At 43.0% G+C, this 26,491-nt stretch overlaps 1 protein-coding gene across 2 annotated transcripts in view; it reads left to right on the top strand.

Moving 5' to 3' along the window:
• Positions 1-20,369, top strand: part of UBE2E3 (ubiquitin conjugating enzyme E2 E3) — a 65,101-nt gene extending 44,732 nt beyond the window's left edge. For both annotated transcript variants that reach the window (XM_068407891.1, XM_068407890.1), the window contains 3 exons: positions 15,726-15,858; positions 18,678-18,825; positions 19,731-20,369. In XM_068407891.1, the coding sequence (XP_068263992.1) occupies positions 15,726-15,858; positions 18,678-18,825; positions 19,731-19,828 (379 nt within the window). In that variant the 3' untranslated portion in view covers positions 19,829-20,369. The remainder of the gene's footprint in view (positions 1-15,725; positions 15,859-18,677; positions 18,826-19,730) is intronic.
• The last annotated feature ends 6,122 nt before the right edge of the window (positions 20,370-26,491 follow it).

Here is a 26,491-nt window from a genome sequence, read left to right as displayed (position 1 = left end):
AGGTGTTGGGAAAAGACGGCTGGGAGCGGTGATGTTCGGGTCAAATAGGGCAGAACGGACACTGGAAGGGTTGGCCACCCAGCTCCCAGAGTTCAGGTGCTGTTCAGGTTCAAGAAAGGGCAGAGCAGACACTGGAAAAAGGGCAGCCATGGAAATAGAGGCTGCAGTCATGCTGCTTGCAGATATCCTCTCTAAGAGAGGGAGCAAGACAGTGGAGAAACAGCTAATTAAGCTGATAAAGTTGGGCCAGCGCTGGGGACATTTTAAAGACACAGCGCTTGTATTTTCTGTGGAGGAATGGAAAGAAGTGGGAGACATTATGTGGGAAAAGACTGTTGAGGGGGACCCCGAGGAAGAAGAAATTAAGGAGGTGCGTGAACTCTGGCAAAACGTGATAGAGACTTTAAAAAATATGAGGGCAGAAGGAGAGGTCGCCCGCGCGGCTGCTGAGATGCGGCCGGCGCCGCCGGAGCCCAACCCCCCCGCTAAAACAGAGAAACCTGGGGTTCTGGCTCGTTTCTTCGGGTTACCGGCGGTTAAGGGCATGTCGGCAAACATAAAGCCATCCGTGGCTGAGGTCCGTACGGCGGTAGAAGCGGCGAGCTCCCGGGAGAAATGGCGCGGTAAGAATTTAGAGGAGGAGGCTGCGAACAAAGAACCACGTGGCGCTCCTAGGACCGCGTGGCAGGGCGAGCGGAAACAGGAGGGGGAGGGGTGGTCAGCCCCTCCGGACGCTGCGCGGCTGGCTGGCGGAGAGGCGGGTGGGCTCATCCCCTCTGCGCCGCCGGAGTACCCGCCCCTTCCGCCCTCGCCCTGTCAATCAAGATCCACACCACCTGACCGTGGGAACCTAGAAACGGATGTCACGAGTCTCCTGCAACAGGTTTTGCGGGAATTGCAGGATTTAAAGGTACAGCGACCCGAATTAAGAGCATCCGCTCCTGGATTACAAAACAAAGACAACTCCAGGGATGCTCCGCTTCCACCTGCACCTAGGGCACCGAGGTGGAGTGGGGTGATTCGTGATGCCATATTAGAAGGACACTGGAGTACAGCAGCAAATCTAGGAGGAGTAGGAGCTTTTCCAGTGCTACAACAGAATGGAGTAGCTACTTGGGAACCACATGATTGGAAAATTCTCCAACAAGCAAAAGCTGCAGTTACCCAGTATGGAGTAAAATCAGATGCTACAAGGAATATAGTCTCCTGGATTTTTTCTGCGGATCTTTTATGCCCGCATGACTCCCGAAATTTAATGAAACTGTTGCTGACACCTACTCAGTTCCTGTTGTGGGGTTCAGAATGGGCACAACGAGCAGCCAATGAAGCTGCACGGAGAATGAACGATCCAAATGATCCTTTACATGGAGTTACTATGGATATTCTCACAGGCCAAGGAGCTTATTCTACGGTGCAAGCACAGTTACAGTTACCAGCAGTAGTACTACAAAAATCTGCACAGCTTGCATTTGAAGCATTCCAAGCCTTGCCTGGCTCCGCGATCCCGTCATTCGGATCGGCGGTTCAAGGAGCTACGGAAAAATATGAGAACTTTATTAATAGACTATGGGAAGCCGTAATGAATCATCCTGATCTTGATGAGGATAACAGGCAGCAGATGTTAAAGATCCTGGCTTTTGATAACGCAAACAGACAAACTAAACAGTTGCTCGCTAGCTTACCTAAAGGTGCAGGAGTGGAAGAAATGGTGAAGCGAGTCGAACGTGCTGATATGCAGAGAGCTAACAATACCGTTGCTGCTGCTGTGCAAAGTGCTGTTAAGGAGGTGGTTCAACCTTTGGCAGCGCTGGTACAACAAAAAGGGACACGACGACCAACGCGAGCGGGACAATCCTTTCAAGTAAATTGCTATCGATGTGGAGAGAACGGACATGTCAGAAAAGATTGCCGAGCTGCTGTCTGGTGTGATACCTGCCAGAGGAATAATCATTCAACTAAGGCGTGTCAGGGAAACTTCCAAAGGAGCGCGGAGAGGGGCCGCGTGAGGAAACAAGTCAACCCATCATACGAACCAAAGGTTTTTTACAACAGCACCAACCAGCAACCCGAGGAAGCCTGGGGTTCGACGTGGAAATTACAGTAGATGTCACCTTGCGAAGTCAAGAAGTACAGAAGGTCCCTACTAATGTACAGGGTCCGCTAAGCGGGGATTTCGATCCCATGGGAGGACTTCTGTTAGGACGATCTTCTGCTGGTATAAAAGGACTTATAATACTTCCAGGAATCATAGATGCAGACTATACCGGGATCGTATATATTATGATGTATACGCTTAATCCACCTATGTTTGTGCCAAAAGGTAGTCGAGTTGGACAAATAATCACCCTTTCTGCCTATCAACAAGGTGCTAATACGACTACCTACCGTGGAGATCGTGGATTTGGCTCCACAGGACCAGCGGTATGTTTTACCACGAGAATGGACAACAGACCAAATATGTCAATCACAATGTCTCAGAACAACACTCGTATAAAGGTACAGGCCTTGTTGGATACAGGTGCCGATGTCACCATTGTCAGTCGACGCGTCTGGCCAAGTAATTGGACACTAGAAACACCTGATTCACACATTGCTGGCGTTGGCGGGAATTCTATGACAGCTGTTAGTCATCACCCTGTGACCTTACACTTTCCAGAGGGACAGCGTGTAACTTTGAAAGTTTATGTCTTGTCCTTGCCTGGGGTTTTGGAAGCACTCATAGGGCGAGATGTTTTAAGTCAGATTGGTGCGGTTCTTACAACCACCCATTTTTGATAATGGCCGCTGGAGAGCAGTCGCCCAATCCACCCTTAACTTGGTTGTCAGATGAGCCTGTGTGGGTTGACCAGTGGCCTATGACTGAAGAGCGACTGCAGATTACTAAGGGACTGGTGGAGGAACAGTTAAAAGCAGGACATATCAAACCCTCAGTTAGTCCTTGGAATACACCCATTTTTGTCATCCCTAAGAAAAGTGGAAAGTGGAGATTATTACATGATTTACGGAAAATTAATGAGCAAATGCAAGCAATGGGAGCATTGCAACCAGGTATTCCATCACCTAACATGTTACCAGCAGGATGGCATATATTGATTGTAGACTTGAAGGACTGTTTTTTCACCATATCTTTACATCCTCAGGACACCATGAGGTTTGCCTTTTCTGTTCCTGTTATCAACAAAGCGGAACCAGCTCAAAGGTATGAATGGGTAGTTCTACCGCAGGGCATGAAAAATTCACCTACGTTATGTCAGCTTTATGTGGCATGGGCACTGAAACCATTGCGCCAGCTATGGCCACAGACTATCATCTATCATTATATGGATGATATTTTGCTATGTCAGGCCGATCCTTTTTCAGAAGAAAGTCTCCACAAACTAACAACAACGTTGGCGGAGAAAGGTCTCGTGATTGCACCAGAAAAGATTCAACAAACTGATCCCTGGAAATACTTAGGATGGACAATTTCGGATGCTCAAATCCGGCCTCAAAAGGTGGAGCTACATACAGATTTGAAGAACCTGAAGGATGTACAAACACTTCTCGGAGATATTCAGTGGGTCCGTAACTGTGTCGGTATCTCGAACACCGAGATTGCCCCCCTCACCGAACTGCTGCGACGATCACACCCTGCTGACACCATACAGCTGTCTGAGACTCAACAAAGCGCGTTGCGGTCAATCATCGCCAAATTACAAACTGCATGGTCGTCGCGACGCATTCGTGAACTACCTGTGTCTCTGCTTGTAATTAACAGTGAAAATATGGTTTGTGGTGTCATTTGTCAGTGGCAAAACAAAAAGGGGGAACTCCCCCAGGGCTACAACCAATGCCACTACAAATGCCATGATAAAGATGCAGCTTTTTGGGTGTTGGAATGGGTATTTCTTAGTGTACAACCAAAGACAAGCATACAGACTAGACCAGAAGCCATAGGGGAACTAGTGAGAAAGGGTAGATCTAGGACTGTAGAATTAACAGGACTGGATCCAGCGGACATTAGTATTCCTGTTAATGCTGTAGACCTAGAATGGTGGTTCTGCAATTCTCGACCCATTCAGGAGGCGTTTTTGGGGTACGAAGGAAGAGTCCATTCACAGCAACCGAAAGGTAAATTATGGCAGATATTACAGAAAAATCAATGGATAGAAAAATCTAAAGTACAGAAAACACCAGTAGTGGAAGGGTTAACGGTCTATACAGATGCGGGAAAGAAACAGCGCAAAGCGGTGTGTGTGTGGCAGGAAAAAGGGAATTGGGTACACCACATGCTGTATGGTCAGACCGATGATACCTTACAGACTCTGGAACTATCTGCCGTAGGCTGGGCCTTGACAAATTGGCTGGATGGGGCTATAAATATAGTCACAGATTCTATGTACGTAGCAGGTGTCATCCCACGATTGGAGGAGGCATTGCTCCGAAACACACAAAATCCCCGCCTTGGGCAGTTATTCTTGCAATTACGGTCTATTATGCGACAACGCAGTGCACCTTGTTGCATAATACATGTGCGGAGTCATCAATGGGATCTTGGTCTGGGGAAGGGCAATCAGGTGGCAGACTCTCTAGTTAGCCCTGCTTGCCATATTCCTCCTTTAGACAAATTTCAACAAGCTAGACAAAGTCATGAGCATTTCCATCAAAATGCAAAAGGAATACAGAGACAATTTGGAATAACAGAAAATGAAGCAAAATCTATTGTTCAGGCATGTCCGAGGTGTGGGGCTCAGGGACCAGGCATTGGTATTGGTGTAAACCCGAAGGGCTTGGCAGCACTTGAGCTATGGCAGATGGATGTAACACATATTCCAGAGTTTGGGAGACAAAAATATGTACATGTCACAGTAGATACCTTCTCGAGGTTAATCTGGGCATCTGCAATGTCCGGAGAAAAGGCGCAACAGGTTTGTAAACATTTGTTGGCGTGTTTTGCCATTATGGGGGTGCCAGAACAGATCAAAACAGATAATGGGCCAGCATACACCAGCCAAAAGTTTCGTGTATTTTTAACACGCTGGGGAGTGAAACATGTTACTGGTATACCACACTCCCCGCCAGGTCAAGGGATCATCGAACGCACCCATAGAACCATAAAGGAATATTTAAGGAGACAGAAGGAGGTAGATACTGATCCAACATCGCGGTTGCATAAAGTGTTGTTTACTTTGAATTTTCTGTGTTTAACAGGGGACCGAGAAGAACCACCGGTTGTTGTACATCACCAGCAGTTGAAATTTAATAACAACACCATTATACCTCAGTTACAGGTGATTTATCGGGAACCTGCTACAGGGGAGTGGAAAGGACCGGTGCCAGTGATCCCTAGTGGCCGGGGATATATGTGCGTGGCCACAGACCAGGGACCACTTTGGGTGCCGAGCCGATCAGTAAAACCACACCTCCCCGAGAAATCGGATGGGTGATGGAACTGGTAAAAATGGTTCTTACAGGAGTTCTTGTGATTGCAGTTATCTTGTTAATGTTACCATGTTTATTTTCTTGTTTGCAGAAAGCGTTAATGAAACTTGTGAATCAGGCCTGGCTTGCTCACAAACAAGAAGGGGGAATTGTAGAGGTTTGGTTGAGTGAGAAGGGGCACGATCCTGTGTCAGTCACTGAGCAGTCTGAGCAACCCAGGCTTTGAGCAAGGGTTAAGCCCAGAGCTAGCGACCTTGGACTCCCCTTGCACGGAGTAGAACAAAGAACCCCGTGGTGCCTGCTTCGCGGGAAGCAAAACTACATCCGGGAGGGGAGGGGGCGGTCACGGCTCTGAATATGTAAACCTATGGACCAGTCACAAGTGCGATCAGGGCGCGCGATTAACATATGCATAGTCTATATAACTACTGCTTTCTTTGTTAATAAACGAGAAGCTTCCATACTCACATTGAGATCGTGAAGCTTATTCCGGACCGTCCCCCAGCACCCACGAGCACGCCTCCCCCGGTTTTCCCCGTACTACACGTTTGGAAGAAAGCCTATGCTAGAAGGAAGACTGAACTGAGAACTGACTTCGATGATGACAATTCAGACTTCTTTTGAGGGAAAATATTCAGTGCTTGCTGCAGGGCAACATTCAGGAAGTTAGTATGAAACAACTAAAAGTATGAAACTAATATGCATGTATTAAAGAACATGAAATCCCTAAGTAGGTGCTTCTTATTCAGAGTGTTCATGTGTTTTAATGGAAGCAGGCCATCTGACTGACATTTCATTTTCTCCATCTCTGTGTGGGCAAGCTCTAACTTGTTGCTGAAGTTGAAAGCTGATTTTTTTTGGAGGGGGGCGGGGGCGGAGGGGAAGACAACTTCTAGCTATATTACTGTGAAGTGGTGGAGAAGCCCAATCCTGGACATCCAAGAGGAGAAGGAGGAGGAGGAGGTGGAGGTTCCAGTGTGGCACATTAATTGTTCATCATCTTGACAGGTGGATATACCCACATTTCCGTGAAGGTGACTTCTCAGCAATTCTCTCTTTCTTGGTCCTTGATGAAGTCCCTGAATAAATCGCGTTCACTAAATTGCACTTTCTCCTTTTACAATATTAGAAGAAAGTTCTTCCACAACATTAACACCGTTCACAAGTTTAATCATGGAGTCTGCCTTTAGGCTTGAATTGTCAGACTGTGGTGATTCTCTAATTCACTGATGTGCTTTCTGTCTTCAAAAGCTCTGTTCATAGGTGGAGTTCCTTTCAGTTTTTGGCTGAAGATTAGTCAAAATCTTTAAAAAACAAAACGTAATCCACAGAGCAGTAGAAGATTTTTTTAATATGTTGGTCAGTATTTGAAATTGCCTAATACTTAGGTATTTTGGGTAGATTGATAGCTAGGGACTTCATTTGAACAGCTCTAGTTGACTTGCAGGCTTAGTCTGTTGAAAATTGCCCAGTTATTGTTCCTAAGCATGAATCTTTATAAGTTTATTACAGTTTTAAAACCAGGTGTATTTTTAGATTAATTAGATCCTTTAGTGAAACTAATTGTTTTAACTGTTCTTTCTTCCTCCATCTGAAGCGTGTACATAAAGGATTGTTTGGAATAGTAGGTTTTCTTTGTTGATATTAAAAGTGTAATTGAAAATCTTGGTAGGAAATCCTAAACTGGATTTCTCAGTGTCACTTAGCTTTTTGACATGAAGATTTTGCAGTGAATGATGTGAGGTGACATGTCTAAAACACGTGGGTGCCACAGAACTACTGAATGAGCTACTAATAGTGTGATCTCAGTCCAGTGGGTAAGGTGATGGCCTGACCTTTGGGAGATTTACATTGCACTCATACTCCACAGCACATGTTTTCTGGATGACATTAGGCAAATGATCCTGTGTTTGAGTGCCTCCATTTTGTGTGTTTGTGGGCAGACGCCTTAAACTAAGGCTGCGCGATTTCTGAGGTACCGTGTGATTCTTTCAGTATGGATTGCTAGCATCAGTGTGGAGGCTATAACATATTGAAGAATAAAACATACTTGTATCTCAAATGAGTTTTGTTTGTGTTAGGGAGTTGAGGAGGATCCCTTCTCATGGAAGAAAAGCAAAATTTGCTCTGTTTGCTGAATACGGGTTCATTAGTAGTTTTGACTGGAAAGAAGATGTGAACTGTATACAAATTTCTTTGGCAAAGTGATTTGGCCTTAATACAAATTGGACTTTATACCAACAGCAAGAAAATAGCACATGTTTTGCCACTAGTACTGCTAGTGTTTCAACACTGATGACAGGGAGCTGGTCTTTTGTTTTACACTAAATTACGTCTTTGTTATTATGAACACATGGTTAAGTACCAGGAAATGTTTCCCTTTACTGACTGTCCTGCTCTGTGTTTTAATAGGGAGTATGGATACTTTCTCTAGTGTAGGCATGTGAGAGGGATTTCCATGCAGATTTCAAGATATTTAAAATAAACCAAATGTTTAGCACGAACTTTCTTTATGCCTGCGAGCCCTGAGTTCTCTGTTTTCAAAAACAACTCGTGTTTGCTAAACTTTTTATGTATTGCCAGGGTAGTATATATTTACAGCTCTGTCAAGACCATAGACAGAAACAATCTGATATGTTTTGTTACCTAGTTTAAATTCAGTATTTCTGTTGTAATTTAGTGAACTATGTTCTGGGGTGAGTTATTTTTTCAAAAGAAAAATTACAGGAATTCTGCCTTTGTAATTGGCTATGGTTGTTCTGGAAGATGGAGAGAACCTGAGCAGACTTCTAACAGCAGCAAGCAAGGTCCTAGGAACTAGCAGGAATATAAAGAGGAGAGTTAAGTTGAGCTGTTGTAGCAATGAACTGATTTAATGGGGCTTTTGGCAGTGGAAAAACTATCAACTTTCCAAAATACATTACTTGGGCTATCTACACATTACAGCTTTGATGGAATTATCAAATGATTTGTTACTCAGCTTCCTTTAGGAACAACAGTATATATTCTTCTAATAATGCCAAGTTTAGTGCTGGAGGTTTGAATCGTCTAAAACACTGCAATGTGGCATCTTTCTCTTTAGGGTGGTTAATAGCAGATCTGCCCTCGGTTGGATTCCCTTAATGGTACAATTTGACATGAACCAAATACGGCCACATGATTACATTTCTAAGCCGGACTGTGCAAGCTAAAGTTTATGCCCTCTTTATGCTGGCTGCAGGAGGACAAATGATACCTGATTAAGCATAAAGCCTGGTGTTACAAAGCTAATCCGTTGACGTTTTTGGAACGTATATGGTTTGGCCAAGTTAGTTTATGTTGGATCAGCACTTCGCTTTGAGTAGCCACGCTGCTTTTGATCTGGTAGGAGGAGCTCTCAAGTTGGATTTACTGTTGCATCGAACCATGGCCTCAGGCGCAAGTCCTGCACTGCTTTACAACCAGCTGAATTAGCAGGGGATCCATGAGTTAAAAATAGGCGCTTTTTTTTTTTTTCCACAGTAATTTCTAGATTTCATTCTTAAGGGCATGATAGACTTTAAGGAAGTGACAGAAGCAAAGGTTTGTACAGTGAACTAGACTCCGTGTATTCTCAGTTTCACAGCGCCTCTGTGGATCTGCTAGAAGCAGTAAATAACCTTTTTCAGCAAACAGATGTAGCAGATAGTTCAGTGGCAGGTAAAATAAGAACGATTGTAGCTATATAAAGAACACAATGGACTGAAACTTTTTCTTTGTAAGAAATTGCACATAACCTGGAAACCTTAATAATAGTGAGCACCTTATCAAAAAGCATTTTCAATGTGGATTTGATATATTGCTGTAGACAACCCACATGTGTCCAACCGTAGAAAAATGCTGTAATCCAAAAATTAGGGCTATACTTGAGGCTCTTGACAGTGAAACCAGTATGCTTTCTGTGTATGGAGGATATACTACCCCGATTCTGTAAGTATAGAGGTGCTTAGGCACTGGTGCTGATTATATGAACACTGAGAATAAGTACCTCAGAAAGCCCTGTAAACGAGGCATTGAAAAATAAAGAAAATGGAAATTGCTGTCCGTGCTTGTTAGTTTTTAAAGGTCACTGGACTGAAAGCCACAAGCGTATGTCTTTTAATTAATGTTCATTTCCTTTCTGTAACCAAAAATACAAGAGCACCTCCACAACTGGGAAAAGAGGATTAAGAAAAAAAGGTAATGGATAAATTTTCTTCAAAATGTTGAAAATATCAAAGCAGGAAAATAATCTGAGCATCTTTCCATTCCTGTGCTTAACATTAAAATCCAACTACTGGTAAGTGATCTGTGCTCTCTCTGGGCTTCACAGAGTAACATTGAGCTAACTCACAGACAGCTTGCACCAGAGATCCTTTGGTTCCTTGTGAGATTTTTTTTTTCACTACCAGCAGGGTGGCAGTGTGTGTCTATATCTAGATAAAAAGCTAGTGTGCTACAAGGTAGCATGTGAATACAGAGCTAGATGACCCTTTCTCACTGCGTGGAGGGTGAGAAGGGTTTTCTAAAGTACTGAGCTTAGAAGCTCAAGTTAGGAGCCAAGCTCCCCATGCAGTCAGTGAAAAGTAGGTGTCACCAGAGGGAGGTGGAGAACCTTGGTATTGGGGATTATTTAGATGCTCCTGGTGCTGCAGAGAGTCACCAATCTCTCTATCCTGATTGTCCGGGAAGTCTGAGGTGCAAACATCAGCATCCACACCAGATACCCTACATAGTAGATATGAGTCCCCGTTTCTGCTATAACTTGAAGTTACCTGAGCCTGGCGCTTCCCCCTTCCACTGGAGATGAGTTCATCAAGCTCAGAAGCTTAGGAGGTGAGGCAGGCAGACTCACTGCAGGTGGGAACTGTGTATTTGCCTGAATTGTATATTCTGGTAGGATCTGTTAGAGCCCTGTTAGCCTCTAGTGGCACGGTACTGAACTAGAACATCATCCAACAGCTTTAGCGGAGACGTTGCTGTCCAAAGCAAAGCCTTTTGTACTGGTAACATGCTGAGTGCCTTTCTTGCAGCAGGATTTGTGAAACTCAATTTCTGAAGCTGTGTTGGGATTTTGCAAAGCTCACTCTGTAGCTTTATGAAGTGGATTTTTCAAGCACGAGGTTGTGGAACATACTTAAGGGCATTCATTCTTCCTTTCCTTAGTACCTTCAGCTGAATTAAGAAAAATCAAAAACCACATCTTACTCCTTTCATAATGCACTGTCTTCACTTACATTGCTGTAAAAATTATACCATTGTGACAGAGTCGCTGCGGTTGAGCAGTCTGTGAAGGGCTTCGGGAGTTTTACTTTTGCTGAATCTCGAGATAAGAATTTGGGGAGGATGGAGGGGGCTCTTTCCTTACGTAACTCTCACTCCAGGTACCCCGTTTGGTTTGTTAGCTGCTGCCTTTGTGATATGCCTGGGTGTCTGACCTAAGGGTGGGGCCTTTGAAAGGAGAATATAGGAAAATATTCCACCACTTCAATCTGTGCTATGTAGGCACCCCCGATGGGCATCTTGGGATATAGACCGGTACCTTTAGTTTTACGGTACCAATGAATTTCTCATAAGAATGTCTGTTCTTAGAGTCTGACAGACTTCACTGTCGGGAAGCTTCCTAAAAACCAGATTTTTATTTTTTTTTCCCCTCAGTTGTATCCTATTACGGACCCAAATTGTTTCTCATAATAAAGCATAACACAGAGTTAACATCAAATCTAGCTAAATTGCATTGTCCTTCACCCTTTTTCTTCTTAATTACCACAGTCTTAATTCTTCATAATTACCACAGTCATCTTAATTACCACAGTCTCAGTCCTATGAAGTTGCATTCTGTCGCCAAGTTTAGAGCCCCGTCTTTCAGAGGAGGGCTGTTGACAGGAGAAGCACATTTAGCAAATGCAGAAAGCAGCGTGCTACTAACATCATGTAGACTGGAAATTTCTTGTCCTAGTTTCTCATCCTGCAGCTAGTTCTATATGGGCAGCTTTAATGCATTTTGATTTAGTGAATTGTAACAAATGCTGAATTCTGATTTCTGTAACCACTACGTCAGGACTCTTGTCTTCTTGCTGGTGTGAATGCTGCTGCATCCGTGTGAATGCTCATAACACTGTGCTGGAAAAGCTGTTCTTCATCTTCATGAAACCTGAGAGCCAGGGTTCAGCAGAGTTAGGTTTAAAGAACCTGGGGTGACCTCATGGGCCCCTAGAGTTTAACCACATGTCTTCTCAAATTCACCATCTGACACACTTTGAAATTAAATCTGTTCAGCAGACTAGCTTGGATAGAGTGTGGTCATAAATCCTTTGTCTTATCTGGATCAGGTATATATCCCTCAGTGAAGTGGCATAATGAATATTTAGTTAGGAAGCAGATGTAACCAGTTAACTTTATTCTGTCAATTTGCCTAATTTATTTTAAAAAATCAATCCAGCTTTTATGTATGAAGTAAAAACCTCTCGATTTTGCTAAGAATATTTTGTCATTTCAATTAATTTGCTTTGTTATTTTGTCTGAGTTTTTTTAGCTCACATTTTAAAAAATTGATCAAGTGATTCTTTTATTGAGAATATACTGGTGATGCCTTGACTGAATTTGTGATGTTCTGTAAGCTAATTTAGAAGGGCAGCAGGCTGGTAGCAGTGAACTGCACGTGTATGCTGTGTAGCCAAAACACTGAAGTTGTCATCAGATCTGTTACTCCATCAGGATTTTCTGTTTTAAAGGGCAGAATAGAGGAGGATTTTGCATCCATCTGGATTCCATGGGAGAAGTCAGAAGAAGCTGAGTTTTTCAGTGATGAGAAAAGGAAAGGGAAGAAAACCATGGAAATTCCCCATTGTAGCACTCTGCCTGGGGTATTCTGTGCAGTGGGGCAGACAGCGAGAGAGATTCCTAGGCTGTCACTCACCACAACTCTCAAGGTTTAAGGTGAGATGCTCGAAGCCTATCCTTGCAATAGGAGAGTGAGTCTCTTGAGTAGCAGAACTTCTGGGAATAAAGAGCTCAAGTACAGCCCCTAGAAACACCTCCTGTGCCAGCCTCTTTAGTGCCCAACAGAAGGAGGAGAGTATTTCTTCTGGGTGTATCAATGAAACAGAAAATGGCAGACAGAGTAAAGCTTCCTTATTCCAGGTTTTCAGCCCGGGTATTTGCTGTCCTCTGTGGGAACAGAGAAATTAGACGTGCACCAGGGAGTGGCAGGTCCCTCCTTGTAGTTTTCTGCAGCACCAGGATGATGCTCTGCGGTAATGGAGAGTCGAAGGCAGTGACTCCAGTGGGGCTCCGGCACTCGCTTGCAGCTCAGTACACAGCCGAGGTGTTGCCTGAGACAGGACTGTGCTTTCTGCTCTTCTCTGCAGTCGTCCAGGTGGGTGTAACCCCACTGTCCTGTCCTTGTGGAAATCACTGCAAAGGCCGACACTGCCGTGAATAGGTCTGGTATGTTTTGCTGAGCCTCAAAGAGTGTGGGTTTTACTTCCAAAAAAGATTACCTTGGCACGTATACAAAAGACAAAGTAGGGTATGGCTGGCTAAGGATAATCCGCAGTGGAAATATACAGGTGGTGGAAGCCAAGTGTGATGTCTTGTCTCTGCTCTTTAATCTCAAGTCTCCTCACACCAATATTGTAGTAATGGCAGGGATTTTCAGGTTGCTAATGAAGCAGGGGTATCTTTTACATCACTGGAAATGAGATACTATTTCAGTTGTTAAATAGAAATTTCACAAACCTCGATCAGGTATAATGAAATTGATTTAACAGTTTTCTCCTTTATCTGAGTGTGGTTGTTCTTACAGCTTTGTACTACTTTTGACATTGCAGCAATCTTTTCTCAGCAGCAGGAGAGGTTTCGAACACAGCGTTTTCATCCTCTTACAAGATTAGGAATTTCCCTTCTCATGTTATACCCCGATCCTTTTATATGTCACTAGCGGTAGCATAGAAGGGGATAGCAGAGAGTAATAGGCAGAGAGTTATTGCACTTAGCTTCTGGCTACTAGCTGACAGATGCCCTTGCTCTGACTTGGTGAGTGATCACCAGATAGTTTGGCACCGGACTGGTGCCACACTTAATTGTGACTGATTCATTGGGCTGAAATATGCCACTAATTTAATTCAGCTATTTCATTAATCTGATTGAATTGCATCCAGCTGTTAGAGATGTATGAAAGAAAGGTGCCTGAGACACGAGGCAAGAGCACTAACCTCTGCATTAAATGATAAAACAGTCATTAGGACATCTAATGCTGAAATTGAATTGCTCCATAGAAATTTGGTTTCCAAGCACAATACTAATTAGCTGTAAGCTTGATGAATGTCAAGAATTAATTAAAACATTTCAGTGGCCTGTGTGGGTTTTAAATATTGTCATTATTGCCCCAATATTTTCAGTTCTTACACTAATTGCTTTTTAGAGATCATGAATGGAATTATCTTCTGAGTGACTGAGGGTACCAACGGTTCATTACATCATCGAAAATGGACCTGCTTGCCTCTGGATTTCCTTTTTTTTTTTCCCTAAAATTTATCTACTGTTTTTCTCCCACTTTTGTGCATGCATTGCAAATAGAAAGGTAAGAACAGTGATTTTAGGCCCAACTTTATTTTGATGGCACATTGAGTTTTTCTTTCTTAGCTGTACTCTAGAGGCCAGCACACTGTTGTTACTGACTTTCATTTGGCAACAGGAAAATAGCTACAGCTCCATCAAATAATTTTTTGTTTTTAATTAAATAGGATGTCAGCCAAAATCCATGATTATTTTGTCCTGTTAATGAAAGGCCTACAACAGTTTAAACATTTGGTACATGAAATGTCTGCAAGATAACAAACATGTTGGGAAATTATAAATTGAAAGGGAATTGATAATCAAAATCAGCTTTTGGTTGTTTCTCAAATAGGATATTCATGTAAAAATAGCTAAATTTTTGGTGTGGGAATTGCAGAGGCATAGTGCAGGCTGCTCATAATCCTCGTCTCTGATGAGTGTCTCCACATGTTTGGCTATATGGTAAGGATGAGTGTCCAACATGCCATGTTACAGACTGCGGACATATGTATGACAAATACATGAGGTGACGTGACGTGGGAAGAGCTTTAACACTTGGAGGGCTTGTAGGGAGGCTCCTCTGAGTGTCGAGCAATGCCAGAAACCACAAACTCCCAGGCTACAGCTTGGTGCCATGCCCTGTCGCTTGCTTCATGTGCAATCACATATGACAGTCCTCAGTGCCTGTTCCTTGGAGACCACAGAGGGAGAAGGATGAGGATGCTTCACCATGTGTCTACGAGATGTTGGTAGTGCCTGGAAGGCTGCGAGGTGGGGAGAATTGAAAGAATCTCTTACAATGCTGTGTTACTGACTTGTCTGAATAGGTGTGATGAATCCGCCATGCCTGTGTGAGCTCAGTGGTGGTGTTTTCCGTAGCAGTCAGTTTGGATCTTAGCGGTTCAGATTCAGGACCTTTTGTGGAAGGTCAGGTTAGTTTTTACCCTGACCTGAGACTTGCTTACAGAAATAAGATTGTGCTTTGGGTTTTTTTTGTGAGGAGGTTAGATGGTTACTGTGTGATAATAGCATTAAGTATGATGCCTCAGAAGTCGAGAAAATGCTTGTTCATTATCTCTTCTTTCAAAGCTTTACTTTAATAATACTTCTTAAAATAAACTATTTGGCTGGTAGTCGCAAGACTGATTGCCTGGAGGGGTAACACAAATGTATCCTGAGGAAAAGAGTTAGTTGGATTAACAGTGCTGTAAGCAGCTCAGTTCCATGTTACTTGATTCTATCTCTCCCATCCCTAGGTTTGCTGCCCAAGGGTGTAGTGTTTCACCCTAGCCTGTGAAACAAGTGGCAATAAATGTGTATCAATATACATGTAAGTCACATTTTTTATGAAGGTGTGATCCATTTAATGCCTGCAGAAGATGAATGTGATCAAGATACACAACTCCTTTTGTGTATGGATATGGTGTTATTCAAAGGGCATGATGTAGAAGCTCAGAGCAACCACATACTCGAGAAAGCAGATCTGGGGGTCTGTTTCAGACAGTGACAGTCCAGTAGTTCGTGGTCAATGTGTTTCATTGCTGTATCTCCAAAGGGAGAGCAGGGTGGCCAGCTTTCGTGCCTGTTTAAAACACTGAGCCCACTGAAATCAGCTGAAAATTAGGCAGATGTTAAAGACAGGCAAGTGGTTTGTATTAAACAAAATGAATGTAGAAGGAAATCCATAAAATGCCTCTCTCAGAGGTACACCTGACTCTTTCTTTCTCTCTCCTCTTTTTTTTACACAGTGCCGGTCCTAAAGGGGATAACATTTATGAATGGAGATCTACTATACTTGGACCTCCAGGTTCTGTATACGAAGGAGGCGTTTTTTTCCTGGATATCACATTTTCATCTGACTATCCATTCAAGCCACCAAAGGTAAGGGTAAGGTTTTTATTGTGTTTATAATTTTTTCACATGTGAGGAGAAAGTAACTTGCAGCAAGTGAGTGCTCATCACTTTCTGAATATCAATTTGTTTGTGGTCTCTTGAAAACAGCAAGGTCCAAAATCTTGCTTGCAATTTCAGAAAAATCCTGTGTCTAATTTATTTCCTGTTTACCACAGTCAATACTGATTTCGAAGCTTTACCAAGCGATAAATGAGATAATTCTGATCAAGAGTTAAGATTCAAGGAATTTTGATAGAAGACAGTGCAAGACCTTCTTACGCTTCTTCCTTCTCCTTCCAGCTACTAAAATATATGTATAATAAACTCTTTTCTGTTATGAACCCAATTCTGTATTACATATTTTCACGTAATTTTTAGCAAAATAACAGAAAGCTAAAATAAGTTTAGATGGACAACTAGAGTGTTATATTGTGACTTCAAATTGGATAAATTACTGTGATGATTTCCATTATTGTAAAATGTCAATCTATTTATTACTAGCCAGATCAGCAACCTAGTCTGATAATATTTTTAAGCAAAAGCTCTTTTTATTACATGAAACTAATCATAACTTAAACTAAAATTTCATTTCCTTGCTCAGAAATAGTATGAACACTTAAGAAATCATAATTTACTAATGGATATCAAAGAATCACAGAATCACAGAATCACAGAATGTTAGGGATTGGAAGGGACCTCGAAAGATCATCTAGTCCAATCCCCCTGCCGGGGCAGGATTGCCTAGACCATATCACACAGGAACGCGTCCAGGCGGGTTTTGAATGTCTCCAGAGAAGGAGACTCCACAGCCTCTCTGGGCAGCCTGTTCTAGTGTTCAGTCACCCTCACCGTAAAGAAGTTTTTCCTCATATTTAAGTGGAACCTCCTGTGTTCCAGCTTGTACCCATTGCCCCTTGTCCTGTCAAGGGATGTCACTGAGAAGAGCCTGGCTCCATCCTCTTGACACTTGCCCTTTACATATTTATAAACATTAATGAGGTCACCCCTCAGTCTCCTCTTCTCCAAGCTAAAGAGACCCAGCTCCCTCAGCCTCTCCTCATAAGGGAGATGTTCCACTCCCTTAATCATCTTCGTGGCTCTGCACTGGACTCTCTCTAGCAGTTCCCTGTCCTTCTTGAACTGAGGGGCCCAGAACTGGACACAATACTCCAGATGCGGCCTCACCAGGGCAGAGTAGAGGGGGAGGAGAACCTCTCTCGACCTGCTGACCACACCCCTTCTAATACACCCCAGGATGCCATTGGCCTTCTTGGCCACAAGGGCACACTGCTGGCTCATGGTCATCCTGCTGTCCACTAGGACCCCCAGGTCCCTTTCCCCTACGCTGCTCTCCAACAGGTCTGCCCCCAACTTGTACTGGTACAGGGGGTTGTTCTTGCCCAGATGCAGGACTCTACACTTGCCCTTGTTATATTTCATTAAATTTCTCCCCGCCCAACTCTCCAGCCTGTCCAGGTCCCTCTGAATGGCTGCGCAGCCTTCCGTTGTGTCAGCCACTCCTCCCAGTTTTGTGTCATCAGCGAACTTGCTGACAGCGCACTCTAATCCCTCATCCAAGTCATTAATGAATATATTGAATAGTACTGGTCCCAGTACCGACCCTTGAGGGACTCCGCTAGACACAGGCCTCCAACTGGACTCAGTCCCATTGACCACCACTCTCTGGCTTCTTTCCTTCAGCCAGTTCACAATCCACCTCACTACCCGATCATCCAGACCACTTTAAGAAGTTAAAGGTTGTTCCCTTCTCCCCTACCTTAATGCCAAATTACAGCTCTTGACTGAGTCACCAGAAAGGACACTGCTGACATTCACAAAGACTAACCACATTCTACCACACGACGTTTCTACAACTTACAGCACTTGTAGCTACAATGGTGTTGTTATAAATCAGGTATCTTTTTTTCATTCCCAGAAGGATTAGAGTGCAAAGAATAATATGCCCTCTATGTATTTCACACTTCTCTGAAACCCACAAAATTTAATATTCTCTGAGTTAAGATTGTTATAGTGAAGTGATGCAGAGTTTTAGACAAATGCCTACATCATGGATTCCCGCCCCCCGCATCAATATGGAAAAGAAAATTTTCCTCATCTTCTTGTGCCTTATGTAATTAAAGCACTTAAATATTTCTAACTTCTTATTTGTGCAGAATAAAGCTTATATGCTCTACTGATATTAGGCTGAGATAATTTAAAAACAAGGATGGTGTTAGTTAGAGTGATAGCATCGTTTTGGACGTGTATTATGTCCTGCCTAATGAAGGGTAAGACAAAGATTTCATTGCTAATTTGAACAAGAATAATACAATAGCCCAATTTCAAATATTAATTTTCATGGTCTATATGTAGGCTTTTGAAAGGAAGGAAAAGATCAACTAATACTGCACATGCAGCCAAATTCTGTCTACTTCTTCACCTTCAGAAACCACAGTAAAGTTATGTTTATGATTTGATCATTCTCGACATGCAATATGTTCATTAAATAGCGTACAGTGCTACAAAGTAGGTCCTAATTTTTGTGGGTACTGTGCGAGGGCCTGTACGAAAGCAGCTTGTGCACCAAAGATCTCCATGGTAGCTTTCTTAAAGGTAGCCATGACTACAGTAAATACTTACTCTTCTGCTAAATAATTATGTTGTAGAGAAGGAGCAGTGAGGAGCTGCCTCCGCAGCAGCTCTGCAGGACTGGGAGCGCCCCAGGCGCTGCTGCTTCTCAGAGACAAGGGGCAGCATCCCTGGGCCACACTGGATGACTCTGTCTGTCTCTTACGCTGTGATTCTAGGTTACTTTCCGTACCAGAATTTATCACTGCAACATCAACAGTCAGGGAGTCATCTGTCTGGATATCCTGAAAGACAACTGGAGCCCTGCTTTGACTATTTCAAAGGTTCTGCTGTCTATTTGTTCTCTTCTGACAGACTGCAACCCAGGTAAGGAGCTGATAGTTTGCTGAGCATCCACTCTCAGTCATTTGACTTATTTGCCATGGAATATAATTTGCATATTTGATTGTATGCAGATTAAATAAAAATTAATATTTTTAAAATTATTAATTGGATGAGTGAGTGGTCAATCCAGGAAAGCAACAAAGTTCTCTTGAGTTATAAATCCTGCAGGTTGGAAGGGGCCACAGGAAGCCCCTTCTCTTAAGGCAGCAATTGAAACATTTAGTCTTGCAAATATGAGGGGGACAATGTTCAGAGAGATTTTTCCGTTTTTCAAAGAGAGTTCCTTGTTCCTGTTGGGAGGGGAGAAACTCCACTGGAAGCAGTACAGTTTCTCAGCAACAACTGTGTGACCAGTGGCATGAGGCAATGAACGCTAATTGCCTGCAGTCAGGGCAGGAACTGAGCAGTAGCGCTAACATGGGAGTGCATTTACAGAAGACTGGTAATGATCAGGGAGAAACGGATTAGCCTCTTTGATACAACAGTTTGATGACTCCTGAAGCGAACTGGATCCCCTTGGTGTGTGTCCATAGTCCTGATAACCTAATGTACACTAGTGTTGTCCCAGCACTGCGACAGGAGTGCACCAGGCTGTGCTTACCGAATGTCCCCTGCACCTACTGGCCCTTCCAAAGGGGTGAATGCAGGGCACCTGGCTGGGGCAAGATTCGTTAATATGAAGATTTTTCTGTTTTCTTTTCCTGTTCGTTGTGCCTTGTGTGTTTTTTCTCGGAAATGTCTTGTATGATAAGAGTCCCACTATATCTCACAGCATTTTTTGGCCTAACAAAGACTATATTTTGGAATAGTTACTGTATTTTAAATGATGTGGTTTATTTTTTTTATTGTGGAATGGTTTCTAATGCATCTTCTCCTGCCTTTTGCAGCTGACCCTCTGGTTGGAAGCATAGCCACTCAGTACCTGACCAACAGAGCAGAACATGACAGGATAGCCAGACAGTGGACCAAGAGATATGCAACATAAATGACAAACTACTTGTGCAGTGCGAAGGTGCAGAAGGCAACTTTGCAGTGTGCAACACATCTTTATAGCCTTTACAATACGGACTTCTGTGTATATGTTATACTGATTCTACTCTGCTTTTATCCTTTTGAAGACTGGGATACTGCCCCCCAAAAAGGTAAATGCTATCAAGAGTAGAAGTTTGTAGCTGTAGATTAGTTATGTTTAAAATGCCTACTTGCAAGTCTTGCTTCTTTGGGATATCAAAATGTATTTTGTGATGTACTAAGGATACTGTTCCTGAAGTCAACCAAATATTATAGTGCATTTTAGCCTAATTCATTATCTGTATGAAGTTATTAAAGGTAGCTGTAGATTACTAGGAATTATGTCATTTGTATTAAACCCGGATCTATTTCCAATATGTGGTACATGCTGTTGTGAAAACTGTTTTAACTTTTACCTTTGTCAGTTTGTAATGAAAGGATTTCCTTTTTCCCTTTGTAGCTCAGAGAGCACCCAGTGTATCATCTCAAACACAATAAACATGTTCCCCAAGGAGTAGTTTCTTCGTTTTCCTATTTTAAATTAATATTTGAATAAATTTAATTATAGTAACAGGGCAGGGCCAATGTATCACAGATCCCTGTGGATAATCTTTAAATTAATATACATAAGCAAAGGCTTGCTATTAAATGTTTAATGCACACCTGTGGATTGTTTAAGTTTTCCCTGTTTTGTTTTTTACAGAGACAATGTCATTTCTACCATTTCTTTAAATTTAATACTGTTCAGCTCTCTCTCAAGTTGGAATGAAAGCATTGCACGTGCTTACTCCAAAATTTAATGTAGCTGGTTGCTTCAGGGCCAGTCCTGCTCTCATAACAGACTGCCTGAGTCTTGCTACAAATTTTTTTTGCAGGACAAGGGCCAAGTAAGAGATAGTCGGGTGCTTTTGTTTCCGAGTGAAGCAAGTTGGACTTGCTGATCTAGAGAACTACAGTTACCCATTGAAAATGGTCTTCCAAAGCATGATCTGTCCAGAAAAGAAAGTAGTAGAATAATCAGATTTTTATGACGTAAGAACAGCTGTGGGGGAAATGAACCTTTGTTAGTGAAAATGAAATCCTTAAAACTTTTAGACTATGTTTCCCCCCCTTCACTTTCTGGCTTGGAAATTTTGTAACATCTGTAAGTAACGAAGATATACAGCTTTATAGTACATACAGTTTAAAAAGTAGAGTCACTAATAGTTTTATAATTTAAGCTTTTATAGATTGCCAGTCACAATATTGATTATAAAAGAAGAGACTTGATCCCTTTAAATGATTTTTAAAATTACACTTAATTTTAAACTTTACAGTCTCCCTTATTGCCTGGTGTTTTTGGAGATAATGTAGCACTTCCATCAATAAGATGCTCTGCTCATTTAATATATGAAAATTGAATGTTAAGTTTAAATATTAAAGCAATAGAAAAATTGTTAAAGATTTAGATCTAAAGTTAGCCATCACTATATAGGTCCCTGTTTTTTCTATCAATCACATAACCTTTGATCATGAATTGTCCACCCTACTTTAAATATTTCTACAGATTCCTGAAGGTGGCTTGAAGAACTGTGTATCCCAAATATCTCAGCCTAGAAGCCAGTCTCTCTTGGTAGCTACAAGATAGCTTTAGAGTTCAGGTTATAAAGTGCAAAAGGGAATGAGAAACAGGGGATCTGGCAGGTGAATATGCCTAAGTCAGGTAACAGACTAATGCCAGGAGATGAAGTGCTGGAAATCACTGCTGAAGGTGACCAGAGTTTCTCATTATGTCATTGGACGTGTGAGAAATAGCACAGATTGGCAAAGAAACAAGGGGCTATCACGTCCGGGCTGGACGTCTAGAGTCTGCTCACTGCTCACCATAGCGCACTCGTGGGTGACACGGTGCTCGTACACCACTCCCGTCACTTCCCAGTGAAGAGCAAACTATGTATTTCACTCGTTAACTGTGTTGCCTCAGAATTTACAGATATTTATATCATAAAATATTATGGTATAAAAATACAGGTTTTAATCCTAATTTTAATGTATTTTGGTTTTGTATTGTACCTACAACTTCAGATACCTAGGTGTACAAGTGGGATGCCTTGTTAGTGTTGCCCCATCTTGCCTTCCTTGCAATTGGATCCTTTACACTGAATTCCCATCCTTTTTTTTTTTTGTTGGTTTGTCATGATTCTGTTCTTTTTTAATGTAGGTTTTTTGTGTGTAAATTTTATATTTACTGAAGTAAAGGTTGTTTTTGTGTAAACATTTAAACTTTAAAAAAAAGAAAAGAAGCTAATTTTGTTTCTCAAGTTCTCTCTGCTAAACCATGCAGTAGAAAGAAATTTGTATTGTTAAATAAATCAATTAGTTGTTAAATGAGAATGTGTGTCTGTTTTCCTGGGGAGGGGAGAAATCCCTTCTGGAAATATATCCAGAATACCAGTTGAAGAGAGCATCTGGTGTTTTGAAACGGTTTCCTTCCTGGCTGTGGTGGGGTGAATACCAGGCACTACCAGAGCACAGCACTGATCCTATTTTACAGTTTTAATTTTCAGTTCCATCTTCTTATCACCAATCAAGGGGCCTGGTATTTGGGAAAAAGTGAATTGAAATGTCATTTTTGTGAAAAGACCAGCTAAAGATATCGCACATCCGCTCTTCCTCGTCATTTTGGATGGGCTTTTCTTGTTCCGTTGTCTTTGAAACTTGAGTGGGAAGCATATGCAGCTGGCTGGGAAGGTGCCCAAACTAGGCTTCATGATCTCCCGGCACAAGGAGCGCTCGCGGGGGAAATGTCACAGACTCATAGAATGTTAGGGATTGGAAGGGACCTCGAAAGATCATCTAGTCCAATCCCCCTGCCGGGGCAGGATTGCCTAGACCATATCACACAGGAACGCGTCCAGGCGGGTTTTGAATGTCTCCAGAGAAGGAGACTCCACAACCTCTCTGGGCAGCCTGTTCCAGTGTTCGGTCACCCTCACTGTAAAGAAGTTTTTCCTCATATTTATGTGGAACCTCCTGTGTTCCAGCTTGCACCCATTGCCCCTTGTCCTGTCAAGGGATGTCACTGAGAAGAGCCTGGCTCCATCCTCATGACACTTGCCCTTTACATATTTATAAACATTAATGAGGTCACCCCTCAGTCTCCTCTTCTCCAAGCTAAAGAGACCCAGCTCCCTCAGCCTCTCCTCATAAGGGAGATGTTCCACTCCCTTAATCATCTTCGTGGCTCTGCGCTGGACTCTCTCTAGCAGTTCCCTGTCCTTGAACTGAGAGGCCCAGAACTGGACACGAAATGTCGGTCCCAGCCTTTGAGCTGTGACACTGCTGAGGAACAGAGAGGGCCAAACACGGTCACATCTCTCTGCTTTTCAGCTGAGGTGGTGGGAACATTCAGAGCAAGTATTTCATCATATCGAATGAGAAGGGGTGGGTGAATATAAACGTATTAAATATAAATATATTAAATACAATGGAAGGGCAAATATATATCAGCCTTGTTATTCTTGTACTAACGTGTTCTTGGTGAGCTGCTTCATGTTCTGTGATGTCTTAGCGATGTGTGGGGCGCCTTATGTGGAGATGGTCTCTCTTTACTGATCAGTGTTGACTAGTGATCGTTCGAAGTCTATAGCCAGGAAGGGAAGGGAGTCATATGGGGCTAGAAAGCAAGATGGCAGGATAGCCTGAGCCACAGGCCAGACTTGCACAGCCTCGTAAGGAAAGCAGGAACTGAACCAGGCCTGGTTTGTGCTCTGCTCCCTCCCTGCCTCTTGCGGGGCAAAGGAAGCTCTGCCATGCTCTGCTGCACACCGGTTCCTGCTCTGTACCAGCTTATTTGTGGCCATGGATATTGCAGAAAGTGACACCAAGCTTCTTCCTTTCTTCACCTTCATGTGTGGGAACCAGATTTGTGGCCTCGCAGCAGCGGCCCAGCTTGCTTGCACCACGACGGGAGAGCTGCAGGGCTTGGGCCGAGTGGTTTCACGCCCACTGGGTGCAGCTCTGAGCCGCAGGGCAGCCCCGGCTGCCTCGCTGCCCCCACAGCCCTGCCTGGGTTGCCACAGCGCTGTAGGGGAGGAAGCTGTAGACCGCAGCAGCCTCTACATTGATCTCATGGTCTTCTGCCCCTGGGCTTTCGTCTGCGTGGGTGCAGGCAGCAAAGCAAGGACTCCTGACTCCAGGCTGAAGAAAGAATTTCATCTTTCCTGCATTTTCTTCAGCAAAACCCAGCACTGGATATTTATGTGAAAGAAGGAAGGCCTGTGCAGGCATCCTGAACTAAAACAGCTTCAAAGGACAGTGACAGTAGCGTGACTGAAAGGAGATTTGATTCAGCCATAAACCAGCATTGTATCTCTGCAGCCTGTGCTATAGCCAGGGAAACGGATGCGTTTGAGAACTCGGCACTGCTTTGTGTACAGTGTCCATTCAACCTCTGCATGGTGGCACCACTTGCATCTGTATTGCACGGTAACTTCGGAGGCTGAACCGCCGCTCCCTTTCCCTCCCGACTGCGAGTGGCTGGAAAGGACCGCAAGACAACAGGAGAGATCATGTAACAGAGCACGCGTTCTGAAGGGAGAAGTGAGACAGCAGCGCAGCTGCTTGTACTGCTGCCTGACCTTGCTGATGTCGGTGATAATTAGACACGTTCAACTGTAGCTTGGGTGGAAGAGCAGATAATGCACTTGGAAGATAATTGCGGGAACATTTGCAGCACATACAGGCTTTTGCTTTTTTATCCTTAAAGAGGGAAACCTGCTTCCGCTTGTCTCCCCCCACCTCTCTGTGTGCATGTCTCTCTGGAGTGCAGTTATGACTGCCTCTGTTGCTGGGTAGAACAGAAAGCATCCAACATATTAGCAACAATTTGGGACATCCTTAAAAATAAAAATTGCCAGGAATAGGTAGAATAAGAGGCATAGAATAAAAAATATACGTATATCATCCGCTCCTGGTGACTACATCTGAGCACAGGCTCTGCATCTATAGGGATGTAGGATGTGGTGGGACCACGTGCATGGACAACAAATGCATATAGTTGTCTCTCTCATCATTGTTGCTGCTGCTCTTCTGCAGGTAACATGTGGACAGCCCTATCCGTTTATGTAGTGTTTCCAAGTATTGGGAAGCATTTTCTAATTTTGTTGTCCAAGATAAACATCACTTTGAACCATCCCAAGTTGTTACCATCCACAACATCCTTTGACAGTGAATGCTGCAGTTTAATTATGGACTGTGTGAAAAAAATACTTTGTTTGTTGTGTGATTATTTCATGTAACCTGCTCTGTGAACACTTCATTTTATGTCTCCTAGTTTTATACTATGAGAAATAATGAATAATTGCATCTGTTCTCCTCCTTGATCCCATTTATGATTTTACGTACCATCATTATTATCAGCCCCTAGTAACCTCTTTTTCCAAGCTGAAAATTCCTCATTTATTTAATCTCTCCCTGTATGGAAGACACTGATTATCCTGGTCACCCTTGTCTGTACATTTTGTAATTCTGCTCCAGCTAATTTAAAGCAACGAGAGCTGCATGCTGTATGCAAAAGGTGAACTCACAATTCATCTGGAATAATGTTTTCTGGTTTGGTCTGCTTGCCTAGTAATTCGTACTGCTCTGCCTTGCTGACCATTGCTTATTGCTTAGCGAATGTCTCTGTTAAGCAGTGTTCAGAGATGCTGGAGTCTCTTTTCTGAGCAATAGCTAATTTAACCTTTTGTGTAGGTCTAACAAATTTGTCTTTCCCAATATCTGCCGCTTTGTATTTATCATCACCAAATTCATCTGTGATCTTATCTCCCAGTTCTCAGTATCATGAAATCCTTTATAACTGTTGGCAGTCAGCTTTAGTTTAGTCTGCCTTGAATATTGACTCTGCGTGTGCCACATACGCTAGGGGTGGGAGGTAACAGCAAAAGTAATAGCAAAGTGCACTGGACAGGTCTGTCTGCCAAGAAGTGATGGGTCCCCGAGGACAAATTATCATCTGGCTTCTGAATGGCACAAATGAAAGCAGCTGCCAACTGTTTTCATCAGTCTGGGCTTTGTCTCCCTCTACAGAACAAATGTCAGGTCATTATTTAAAGAGGAGCTCAGCGTGGGTAAATTTTCCGGAGTGCTGAATGAGCTGTCAGCCTGGAGATTGGTTTTCTGGGATATCATATAGGTAGACAGGGGTGAATTGCAAATCCTGGGGGAGACCGTTCCTCTGAACATAGAAATTGGATGTATCTCTGAAGGATACGGTTGGGTTAGAAATCCGCAGTCTAGCGTTCATTCACAGAGCCAGGCAGCAATAGTGGGGCTGGAAATGCAGAGGTGATAAATGGAAGCGGAATGAAGCTGTTAAAGTACAGCGGTGCGTGATGGCATTTCTTGTACCGAGGCAGGCAGCTTCTTGCACGTGTGGAAGTCTATGGTTGTGTTTATGTATTCCAGCATTTTAAATCTGCCTACATTTGTGAAAATTTGAACCAAGCTGTGACTCTCTTGACTGCACGCTAAACAAAGAGGTTACCAGTACTTACTGTTCCTAGTCTATAGGCAGTTGAATTAAAGTGACAAATTATTTTAAACTTCTTGTTGGTTTCTGAAGGGAGATAATATACTCTGTGCTTTTCTGCCATTG

This window comes from Nyctibius grandis, chromosome 9 (genome assembly GCF_013368605.1).
Source record: "Nyctibius grandis isolate bNycGra1 chromosome 9, bNycGra1.pri, whole genome shotgun sequence".
Lineage (NCBI taxonomy): Eukaryota > Metazoa > Chordata > Aves > Nyctibiiformes > Nyctibiidae > Nyctibius > Nyctibius grandis.
Note: the sequence above shows the minus strand (reverse complement) of the source record. Positions and strands in the feature narration are given on the sequence as shown.